This window comes from Oncorhynchus gorbuscha, unplaced genomic scaffold, assembly GCF_021184085.1.
Source record: "Oncorhynchus gorbuscha isolate QuinsamMale2020 ecotype Even-year unplaced genomic scaffold, OgorEven_v1.0 Un_scaffold_646, whole genome shotgun sequence".
NCBI classification, from domain to species: Eukaryota; Metazoa; Chordata; class Actinopteri; order Salmoniformes; family Salmonidae; genus Oncorhynchus; species Oncorhynchus gorbuscha.
The window spans coordinates 109,063-121,062 of record NW_025745752.1 but is presented as its reverse complement, the minus strand read 5'-3'; the positions used below and the strand labels follow the sequence as shown (position 1 = coordinate 121,062).

The following is a 12,000-nucleotide window of genomic DNA, read 5'->3' as shown; positions in this document are numbered from 1 at the left end:
CCCTGTATAAAGCCTCATTATTGTTCATTTATTGTGTTACTTTTTATTATTTTTTTACTTTAGATAATTTGGTAAATATGTTTTTTTTAACTCTTCTTGAACTGCACTGTTGGTTCGTAAGTAAGCTTGTAAGTAAGCATTACACAGTAAGGTCTACACTTGTTTTCAGGGCATGTGACAAATAAAGTTTGATTTGATTTGATTTAGGAAGGCAGCTGCCACCATCTATAAACAGACAGTACAACATCTTTATATCAGCCCAGTAGACAGAGTACATTCAACCATTACATTTATATGTTGGTCAATTAGCAGATGCTCTTATCCAGAGTGACTTAAAGTCAGTGACCATTCGAGGTGACCATTCGAGGGTAACCATTCGAGGGTAACCATTAGAGGGTAACCATTAGAGGTAATATGTAAATACACCTGGTATAACTAGCTATCTGTTATACAGAATGGCCATCTGGCTATACGATTGAACATTTTAAAATGTGTATACATGTTTTAAACAACCACCACACACTCAGAACATTTTCAGTTGACAGGGTATAACACTCATTCTACTAACTGTGTGGACTCGTGTCTTACTTGTAAACAGGGAGCATGATGGGTAGTGGGGCAGACAGATGAGGGGCGATGTCTAGCAGGTTGGAGCGCTCGTGGAGAGCCTCTTTCACCATCATGTACTGAGAACGGGGGAAAGAGGGGTTCAGAGGTCAGTAAAATGGGTGGATAACATCTAACACATAACACAGTACTTGTTGGTAGAAGAGTAGGAGTATACCCGTAGCATTCACACAATAGCAGACCAAGGAAGGATTATGGGAAACACCTAGTGCCCTACAACCCTCTGAATCTTCCAACCTCTCAATCTCTTTTCAATGATAAAATGTCCACAACTGGGGAAAACAAAGCAATGTGATCACAGAGGGAACCAACTGTCAGGCAGCATCGGAAAAACAAGCCGTTTACCTGTTCGTAATCTAACTTCATGATGGCCTTTTGGAGGTATCGTACTCCCCCGTGGATGAGCTTGGTGCTCCGGCTGCTGGTCCCCGATGAGAAATCATTCCTCTCCACCAGGGCAGTCTTGAGGTCTAGGAGAGCAGAGACAAATCAAGACAAGACCAGGATTTAGACAGTCTGAAATATCACCCTATATGGCACACTACTTTAAAGCAGGGCTCATAGGGTTCTGGTCAAAAGTAGTGCACTATATAGGGAATAGGGTGCCATTTCAGATGCACCCTCAGAGTCAGAGTTATTCAGGAGGCATTTGGTAGGTTATGACTTCCATGTGCTTCTCCTGTCGTCTAATATGCATGAAGGGAAAATGGCAAAGCATGCATATTGCATTGAGGGCCTCGTAATTTTGAGAGAAGAATAGGCTCGACTCTCCTGCACATTGATTGAAATTGAAATGTAATTGACCCCAACCAAAAAGGTTTTCCAAAATGGTGCAGTTCATGGGGACTCACTGCGTGTGACAGCGTCTAAGGCACATCCGGAGCCCGTGGCCCCTCCCCTACGACAAGGACGTCAAACTCCTCAGTGTCTTGCAGGGTGGAGAGCTGAGCCTGTCTGGTTGGGAGCTCATCTTTAAACGGCTGCTTTAACTCCCCCTCCGCCGCTACGTACGCCAGCCGTGCCTGGACAACATGCAGGACAGGCACAGTTACATCTGTTGTTGTGAAGGCATTCTCTTTTGTGAAAGTGAAAATAATCAAGATTTGGCTCTGGGTTCAGAGATTAGTAAAAGCATAAAGAAATGTCTTAAAGCCTGGATAATCTCCTCTGGGATAGATGTGTCTACATTGTCACAACAACATTGTCACAACCATAGATATCGATGGTCACAGCAACATCAGGTACCCATATCGGTAAGGGTTGTAACCCACAATCCTATTCATACAGAAAGACCCCTGCTTGCAGTACTTAGATAATAACAATGATTCCTGGTGTCTGATTTGCAAAAGCACAAAAGAACTCAGGGAAAATAGAACAAAGTCAAATCAAGTCTGTTCTGAACTCAAGGATCATGGGGACAAGCAAGTTAAGCATGGCTGTCGTAATGAAACATTTGATTCATTTTCTATTTAGCATTTTATTCTCTAAATGATTACATCGAGCTGCTGCGATGCCACTTGGTCCATTTGACTTGCAAATCTGTGAATGAAACACGGGCATTTGTAATTTAGGGCCGTAACAGCAAACAAGATCAAATAATTAGTGTCTATTTCCATGGACGTGCATATTTAAAACACCCACAGACAATTAAGTGGCATTCTGCCCTGCAATCACGTTGAGTACATGGAGTCAGTCAGACAGTGGATGTCATGCAAATGTCCAATCGCCCACCGCCAGAAAACAGAAAAAAACGTGCAAGCTTGAAAGAGAGAAAGAGATTGTGCCCTTGTCACAGAGGAGACCAAACAGACATATTTATCCAATTAGCAGTAGATTCTCCAGGGTTAGTTAGTGATGGCCTCTGTCGTCCGCATGCCTGATTGCAGATTATTATAATTTTTTCGGAGGTGTTTCACTTTTGCTTACCCATTTATTCTTGTTTGGGAGGAAGGTGAGGGGGATGAGATATTATACCAGGATACAGAAATAAAGGTTCACATTAGGACAAAGGGTCACACAAAGGGTCTGATGCTTTAGACAAGTGACCTGGTATGTCACTAGTAATAACAGACCATTGAAATAGAAGATATACTGTAAGACGTATTTATATCTGTGGCGCTGACTAGGTTCAAAGGTCAAGAGATGCACCCGTTTCTCTCTTTCTAACGTTACCCACACAACTCCTTGGCTGTTTCAATCCCTGGTCTACAGTGATGCAGTGGTCACCTGGTCTCAGATCAGTTTGTGCTGTCAATATAGTCATTATCATGTCAAACATGTTCGGCACAAACAGATCTGGGACCAGTCTAATGATTTTTCACACAGCAGTTGCCCTATTAATAATATCAAGTGATGCATCGCCATGGAAACATCATGGAGGTGTATTTTGTCCAGTTCCCTGGAGTTTCAGATGCTATGTTATATGATCCACATGAGCTTCATCAGATTTGAATAAATGAAATATAATGAAATAAAATCAGGACTCCCATTCCTCCTCAGTGTTTTTTTGTTTGTTAGTCACCAAAATAGTGCTGATTATTTCACTGTACTAAACAAACATCAAAAGTCATGTTCCCTTCTTTATTTTTTACACAAATGAAACAAGGCATAAGAACTTCTCACGTCACATAGCTAAAGTCCATCTTACCACTTCATAAGGCAGTTTATGGCAAGTTGCGACAGAAAGTAAGCTATTTTATGATCAGGGTTGGTCCCATTGAAGGTCTTCATATTCAGGTCAACTTCACTCTACACAGCTAAAGTCCCATTGAAGGTCTTCATATTCAGGTCAACTTCACTCTACACAGCTAAAGTTCCATTGACTGTCTTCACATTCAGGTCAACTTCACTCTACACAGCTAAAGTCCCATTGACTGTCTTCATATTCAGGTCAACTTCACTCTACACAGCTAAAGTCCCATTGACTGTCTTCATATTCAGGTCAACTTCACTCTACACAGCTAAAGTCCCATTGACTGTCTTCATATTCAGGTCAACTTCACTCTACACAGCTAAAGTCCCATTGACTGTCTTCATATTCAGGTCAACTTCACTCTACACAGCTAAAGTCCCATTGACTGTCTTCATATTCAGGTCAACTTCACTCTACACAGCTAAAGTCCCATTGACTGTCTTCATATTCAGGTCAACTTCACTCTACACAGCTAAAGTCCCATTGACTGTCTTCATATTCAGGTCAACTTCACTCTACACAGCTAAAGTCCCATTGACTGTCTTCATATTCAGGTCAACTTCACTCTACACAGCTAAAGTCCCATTGACTGTCTTCATATTCAGGTCAACTTCACTCTACACAGCTAAAGTCCCATGACTGTCTTCATATTCAGGTCAACTTCACTCTACACAGCTAAAGTCCCATTGACTGTCTTCATATTCAGGTCAACTTCACTCTACACAGCTAAAGTCCCATTGACTGTCTTCATATTCAGGTCAACTTCATTCTCTACACAGCTAAAGTCCCATTGACTGTCTTCATATTCAGGTCAACTTCACTCTACACAGCTAAAGTCCCATTGACTGTCTTCATATTCAGGTCAACTTCACTCTACACAGCTAAAGTCCCATTGACTGTCTTCATATTCAGGTCAACTTCACTCTACACAGCTAAAGTTCCATTGACTGTCTTCATATTCAGGTCAACTTCACTCTACACAGCTAAAGTCCCATTGACTGTCTTCATATTCAGGTCAACTTCACTCTACACAGCAGTCCTATCTGAGCAGCATAGTCTTGAATAAAAGTGGAACACATTCCTCAGTCTAGATAAGACATGCCCAGATGCAGGTTGACGTTTATTGTCATGAATCTTGTCCTGGAGGCAGAACTGAGCCATTTCCACGAGACAGGCCAGCTGGAATGTCAAAATTGGCTATTTCGTAAAAATGCATGAAAATAAAAATTTGCTTTTTGGTCTTAATTTATGGTTAGGGTTAGACATTAGGGTTAGCAGTGTGGTTAGTGTTAGGCATTAGCAGTGTGGTTAAGGTGTGTGCCAGCTAGTGACCACTCCGCAGAGCTGCCTACGGTACATTAGTCATCCCAATAAATGCCAACCTGCTGCCCAGATGGGCGTTCCCTATAGACTCCCAGGAGCATACCCTGCCATTGTCAGATGCTGTCCCAGCATTCCCTAGTAGACTCCCAGGAGCCTGCCCTGCCATTGGCAGACGCTCTCCCACTCTCAGTACTATCTATAACCTGCTGCAGAGGGACTCTGAGGTGTAATTTACAGGTTCTGACTTTAGAAACAGACTACCACAACCTTGGCAACATAAAGATGAGATTAGAAAATGTTATTGTCCTCAATGCAGCATACAAACTCAAAATCCATACAAGTATGAGAAAAACAAGTTTACAAAACACAAGCAGATTGTGTGAAATGCAACACACTACATCATCTCAATGTCCCAGGCCTACCTGCGTCTTTCTGTATTCCGACAGTTGTGATAGGCCCAGAAGAGCAGCGGCCGCCCCGGTCCCGATGATAGCTGTCCCTTTCAAGGCCTTCCGGAACGCCATTGATGCTGTTCCTGCAGCACAACACACAGCAGTGGACTGAGTTAGACACACTGGGTTATATTGCAATGACATGACAGGTGATCATGTGGAGAGGGCGTGACAGGAGGGCAAAGAGCCAATCGGCTAGGGCCAGGTGCTGAGGGACAAGGTGGGGGTAGGGGGGCATGGGATTCACAGGCTGAAGTAGTGGAGGAGAGTGTGGGAGCCCTGGGAGTGTCTGTGTGAGACACTTGGATGACAGCTGACTTTTCTTTAACATTCTTACTTGTCTGACAGTTAATTATTTTTTACAACCTTTATTCAATTAGGCAAGTCAGTTAATACAATGACGGCCTACTCCAGCCAACCCCTAACCCGGACGACGCTGGGCCAATTGTGCGCCACCCCTATGGGACTCCCAATCACGGCCGGTTGTGATACAGCCTGGAATCGAACCAGGGTCTGTAGTGACACCTCTAGCACTGAGATGTAGGGCCTTAGACCACTGCGCCACTCGGGAGTTAAGACGACACCTGGTTCACCCACTCAGGTGCCGTGACATGATGGCCACTTTCTCTCCATCATTCTGACAATCTGCTTAAAATACATTTTTTTCAATATATTGTAATCTACAACTGAGCAAACATCATAGTGGTGTATGCATGCACACCAGCAGCTCTTGTTTCACTAGGCCAGAGGAAATGATTTCCTTCATAAGATGAGGAGAATTTTAAAAATGTCTGTCATTTTCTTATCTGTCATGAATGTAGGTAGGAAAATCGTTTTGGATGAGACAAGCTGCGTTCTGTGTTTATTACCTGTGTATTATGTGTTCATCAGATGGATCATAAAATTAAATATATGATAATAAGAAAAAAAGTACATGTAGTATGACATCGTCGTGTTGATCCAGTGAATGTGTTAGAGTGCGGCAGGTAGCCTACAGTACTAGTTAGAGTTACCCCAGTAACCGGAAGATTAACCAAGGCGCTCTGTACTACTAGGGCTGACCCGTAAAACAACATATTTCACTGCATCTATCCAGTTTTCGTGAAAATAAAACATATTTTTGTATTATTTGTTTTTATTATTATTATTATTATTATTATTATTAACACTCAGCATGATTAAGTATAGGGGGAATGAATGGGGAGGGGTCTTACAGCCCCGCCCACGCAGAGAGACAAGTACATTATTGGTTTCAGAATGGCATTACTTCCTGGTGACACATCTCCAACGTAATACACCAGGGCCAAATCCCACATGACAGCAGCCGTTTCCTCACTTGAATGACAGAAAATGAAGAAATTACGCAGGGAACCACATAAATTAGAGACATGATCACGCGAGATACATACGCCACCATCCACATAACATACAGTAAATCCCTCTAATACAACATTTTAGCTTGAGACTTGTTGTTAATGACAACAAATACACATGCAAGAACAGTGACAGCAACTCATATGAAGGTTCCGAGTGTTTACACAAAAAACGACAACGTGAATTTAGAGGACAAACTAACTTAGCATTTGTTCCAATTCTTATACGTTACATAAAAATAAAAAAGTCAATCCATCCCCATTTCGGTGATACTTGTTATCCAATGCAAATGCAACAGGAAGTAAATATAACTAAATTTCACAGTGTTTTTATTCTATAGAAGGGTGTCAAATAAAACAGAATGCCGTATCATCATCCTAACAGAAACAGAACAGAAAACGTTGAAGGTGCACTGGTGAGAGGGTTCTAGCAATACGTACAATGCCGCATTGACGTTCGCCATGATATTGTCTGGCTCGCTGCCAGTCACTCAACTTTTCATATGATCAATATAACAAGAAAGAAAGGGCACAAATATGTATTCTAAATCGTTCACTTACTGATTTTCTATGTTCAATTGATGATAACGCCGGGTGAACGGTGATACAACTCTGACAGCCAGGAGAACCAGGAAGCAAAGATTAGTTGACTGACATATGGGTAGACCAATGGGATTACACAATTATCCAATCAGGTTGGAGAGGGCGTTGCTATAATAATAAGGTAAGTGAAGGGCAAAAATGCACAACGTTTCCTCAGGAATCCCCATCCTCAATAGTGCGGGGTCACTATGGTGCCACAAGTGTCACCAGCCCTAGTCATTATTTTACATGATTGTTGTTTGGTATCTTCGTACATAACTCTATATTTTGCGTGGGCTGCTGTAAATGCAACTATGCATATCACTAAATGACTTAAATGTAAATGTAATGTAAATGAATTGAGGTGAGATTCTTATTTGTTTTTTTTTGCAATGCTTTCATCAGGCATTTCGTCAACCCATATGCGTTCATGTGTATTATTATGTGATGTTTTTTTTTATCATTCATGTATGATGATGTCAAAAAAAATAAACATTCTATTCTATTCTATTAGATTCTGTACGCTATCGTGCGTTTACAGAAGTATCTGAAACATCCATCCTTGGAAGGGATTGGTGCGCGTAATGCTCGATGACGTCCAGTGTCTTTGGCACGTGGGCAGTGGTATTCCGACTCCGAGCCACATAAACAAAGGCACATTGTCAGTGTTAACCGCGGCCAGTCTAGTAGCCAGTTGGGGATGTGCATGGCCATCTGCCCCGTTCTCTTCACAATACTACATTTGCACTTGGATATGGATACAGCGGAGAAGATGTAATCCTCTAAATGTATGTATTATGTATTGTGCACCGGGTGACAGTTTAAGGTATTGGTTTAATTGTCTTAAAATTCACATTTTGTTTTCAACAGTATAACATTAATGTGATCAGAAAGTAATGACCTGCTTATAAATTAATATCTTTACAGGTTTGTCATTTTTGTGACCGATTTTTTTCGAATTCTTTAGCAGGGAGCAACATCGAGTGGATATTATCATAACTCCAGGAAGTGATTCGGGCATAGTGTCTTTGAAAATAGTCATACAACTGAAGGTAAGACCACAACTAATGTTGGAGACGTTGCGCCTATTATAGATGCAATGCTTTTGCTGTTGGCACTTGTTCTAGAGAGTGGTGACAGAATAGGCTAATCATATAAGTCTCGTGCGCTTTTACGCAAATATTCTAATTTACTTGCAATGCATCTGCATTGGATGGGATTGTGGCTTGACAATGAGATCGATTTATATAACTATGTCTCCCTCTCTCATTATAGCAGCTATGCCGTGCGTCCAGGCTCAGTGCGGATCGTCGCCTCAAGGAGCTAGTCCCGCTTCGCAACAGAGCGCAAGCAGCTTCCACGCCGCTGGAGAGCACCACAGCCATAACTGCGACTTCCTAACGCCCGAGTTTGTCAAGTTTAGCATGGACCTGACCAACACAGAAATCACATCAGCCACTATCACCAATCTTCCAAATGTCGGTGTTTTCGTGGACAGCTACTGTAACCATTCGAACTATGACGTCAAACCCCCTTGTCTATTCCAAATGCCCCATCTGGGGGAGCAGTCATCCATCAAAGTTGAGGACATCCCCATGTACCACCAGCAGAGTCACCACCACCAGCCGCACCAGTCCGATGAAATGGTCACTCCCTCCGGGTCCGTTTACTACAAGTCCCCCTCTCCACACACACAGACATTCCAGAGTCCACCCAGCCATGCGTGGGATGATTCTGGATCTCTGTACAGTTTTCACCAGGACTACTTGGCGGTGGCGCACAGAATGGAGCAGCGGAAAAATGCCATATCCAGATTATCCTTGTTTTCTCTCAAGCATTCCCAAACCGGTAGTCCTTTGTCGACGTGCCAGATGAGATTTGACGGGTCCCTCCAGGTGTCCGTGAACCCGGATACCTCAGGCAGGTATCATGGCTTGGAGAGCCAGGGCATCTTTGGTTCCAGCTCCCTAAGGAAACAGCACAGGGTGGGTTCCCCCTATTCGTTCCAGCTCGGTCACGGACATCACTTTATGGATAACCAAGCACCGTCGCCTCCTAGCCAAGGATCACCCACCAACACCGATGCTTTATGTGCCGTGTGTGGGGACAATGCCGCCTGTCAGCACTACGGCGTGCGAACCTGCGAGGGCTGTAAGGGATTCTTCAAGGTATGTTACATTAAATATCAGCGGAGATTGTTATACATTTAGAACTAACGGTCAACTAACATTCCATTTAAATGTATTTTAATATTTAGGCTACTGATTCATTGTGTTGTTTGTTGGCTCCGGATACAATCCCTTCAAAATCAAGAACCTTCATCTCCTTGCCATGCCAATAGAGGACTGGGAGAGGGTCAACTTAATATTATGAGTAGCCACGGAACTATATTTACCCACTGTCAGCCTCGTCCGCTGCTATGATGCATTATGCAGCTGGGAGAGTAGGTGGAAGAATGCAGCGCCATGGCTGTTCATTTCCCATGGTCAATATGCGTGGCAAAAGTATTTCAGTGGCTATATTTGATCAATGTGTCAAAGCTTCAGGTGTCAACGCATCGAATGACAACTAAGGTGTTCTCCTCTGTGTTTCTTCACAGCGCACTGTTCAGAAAAATGCCAAATATGTGTGTTTAGCTGGGAAAAACTGTGCAGTTGACAAACGCCGGAGAAACAGGTGCCAATACTGCCGTTTCCAGAAGTGCCTTGTCACGGGAATGGTCAAAGAAGGTAAGGTTCGTTCTAAAACGCACAACTTTACGCATTTCCTTGAAATGTATTTACACATTAATTGTAGGCAGAATGTGTTTTTCAAAGCATAATAGTAATTATTTATACAAAACAACTTAATTCATATTTTTCATTATTCAGTCGTCAGGACGGCAAGTTTAAAGGGTCGACGTGGCCGGTTACCCTCCAAACATAAAATTCAAGACCCTTTGTCACCTGTCAGCATCCTTAACGCGCTAGTGAGGGCCCATGTGGACTCCAACCCCTCATTGTCTCGACTGGACTACTCCCGAGTAAGTACGAGCCTCGAAAATGCAACCCACATCACTTTGCGCACCAATTTATTCATAAAATAAGTTTTAAAAATACGTTTTAAAAATATACCGTTGAGCATTGGGTTTATGAGTTCAATTTAACATCATCTTCTAGTTCCAGAATAATGCTGACAGCCAAATCGAAGGAGATGACACGCAACATGTGCAGCAGTTCTACGACGTCCTGACCGTCTCCATGGAGATTATCCGGGACTGGGCGCAAAAGATCCCAGGTTTTACCGATCTGCCGAGACCGGACCAAGATCTACTCTTCGAATCAGCCTTCCTGGAACTCTTTGTTCTGCGTTTGGCTTACAGGTATATTATACAATAGCATATCAAAAATGCACCTATATAAAGTCATTTTACGCACAACAATTACGCGCGATAGTATCCATTTGATCTTATTGCCAAGTCGGATCCGATTCCTAATCATGCGATGCTATCATATTACAGGTCCAACCCTGAGGAAGGGAAGCTCATCTTCTGCAATGGATTGGTTTTGCACAGGCTTCAGTGTAGGCGCGGCTTTGGAGACTGGATTGACACCATAGTGGAGTTCTCTGCAAACCTTCAAAGTATGAATATAGACGTTGCAACATTCTCCTGCATATGCGCCCTTGCCACAGTAACAGGTAGGCTAATAAAACCCTCAATTCTGAATCTATGCGCCTATAATGCCATTGGGTTAAGTTTTGAAACGAATTGCACCCTGTCATTGTTTCAGAGAGACATGGGCTGAAGGAGCCCAGGAAAGTAGAGGAACTTCAGAACAAGATGGTGAACTGTTTGAAGGACAAAGTGACTTTTAACGATGGAAGTGTCAGTCGACCAAATCACTTGACAAAACTCTTGGGAAAGCTGCCTGAACTTCGCACGCTGTGTACACAAGGTCTGCAGAGGATATTCTACTTGAAACTGGAAGACTTGGTCCCTCCACCTGCAATAATAGACACGCTTTTCCTCGATACTTTGCCCTTTTAGGTGACATATATCCTGTCATCATGTCAGAAAGGAGAGGTTAATATGGCCATTTTTTAGTTCCCTATATCACGCATTATGCATTTTCTCTCATATGTATTTCCATTGTTTTTGTACCTCTCTTCATAAGAGCGCTTGGTCATGTTTATAGGCCTACATGTCTGCATTGCCAGATAAAAAAAGAGACAACACGACATTTAAGATGTTTTTAATTTAAACAGAATGAAGAGTTAGACAATATTACAATATCGTCGATTTCTGAAGGACATGCATGGATGTCTTGAACTATTTGGTCTTGCTTTGAATTGTGAGTATTTTCATTTGATAACTAACCATTTTCGATAACTATGTTGTTGTATGTAGACACTGGATAATGTATATGGAACATATATGCCTCGAACGTATACAGATGTATTTTTTATCAAATCATTTATGGGAGATGTTTTATGTAGGCTATTTCTTGTCTTGTCACACCTGGACTGTGGTTATATTGCATTTGAATTAATAACGTATACTGCTAAATAATCTAACGTTTGTAAATGTGTTCGTTATTTTGATTGGTCAGGGGCTTACAATGTCAGGTTTTTCCATTCAAAATCAAATTCATGCCGTTTATTACTCTTTTAAAAGAATAATTATTTCTGATGACAATTTCTAAGGATTCTGACTTTATTTTAGTTGTTGAAATATCGTCATAAATCATCAAACATGATAATGGGGAAATATGTTGTTACTATTAAATAATAGCCTACTAAATAGCTTCCTATTTTTCTTGTACACAGATTTGTCTGACAATCATTGATTGATTAAGGACTAGTGTAACAGATGTGATTCAAAGATTTGTCATTAGATGGTCAGAGGATAAATTCCAAATAACGACAATACAATTACACTAAATTGTATAACCAGACCTAATGTAAAATGTTA

At 41.9% G+C, this 12,000-nt stretch overlaps 1 protein-coding gene and 1 long non-coding RNA gene across 5 annotated transcripts; one reads left to right on the top strand and one right to left on the bottom strand.

Annotated features, from left to right (window-relative positions):
• Positions 1 to 209: 209 nt before the first annotated feature.
• On the bottom strand, positions 210 to 7,129 carry LOC124019664. Its single transcript, XR_006835821.1, has 7 exons — positions 7,029 to 7,129; positions 5,065 to 5,177; positions 2,554 to 2,562; positions 1,479 to 1,649; positions 973 to 1,097; positions 589 to 686; positions 210 to 225 (listed from the first exon to the last, which is right to left on the bottom strand). It is a non-coding gene; the product is annotated as an uncharacterized LOC124019664 (long non-coding RNA).
• Positions 7,130 to 7,722: 593 nt separating this feature from the next.
• On the top strand, positions 7,723 to 11,704 carry LOC124019670 (nuclear receptor subfamily 4 group A member 2-like). Of its 4 annotated transcripts, none has more exons than XM_046335081.1 (8): positions 7,723 to 7,837; positions 8,017 to 8,101; positions 8,328 to 9,217; positions 9,649 to 9,778; positions 9,920 to 10,071; positions 10,208 to 10,410; positions 10,549 to 10,727; positions 10,820 to 11,704. In XM_046335081.1, exons 3-8 carry the CDS (start codon positions 8,330 to 8,332, stop codon positions 11,074 to 11,076), a joined length of 1,809 nt encoding a protein of 602 aa, XP_046191037.1. In that variant the 5' UTR covers positions 7,723 to 7,837; positions 8,017 to 8,101; positions 8,328 to 8,329; the 3' UTR covers positions 11,077 to 11,704. The 4 variants fall into 4 exon arrangements, with proteins under 4 accessions (XP_046191037.1, XP_046191034.1, XP_046191035.1 ...); XM_046335078.1 differs by having other exon boundaries at positions 8,325 to 9,217; XM_046335079.1 differs by having other exon boundaries at positions 7,725 to 7,875; positions 8,325 to 9,217.
• The last annotated feature ends 296 nt before the right edge of the window (positions 11,705 to 12,000 follow it).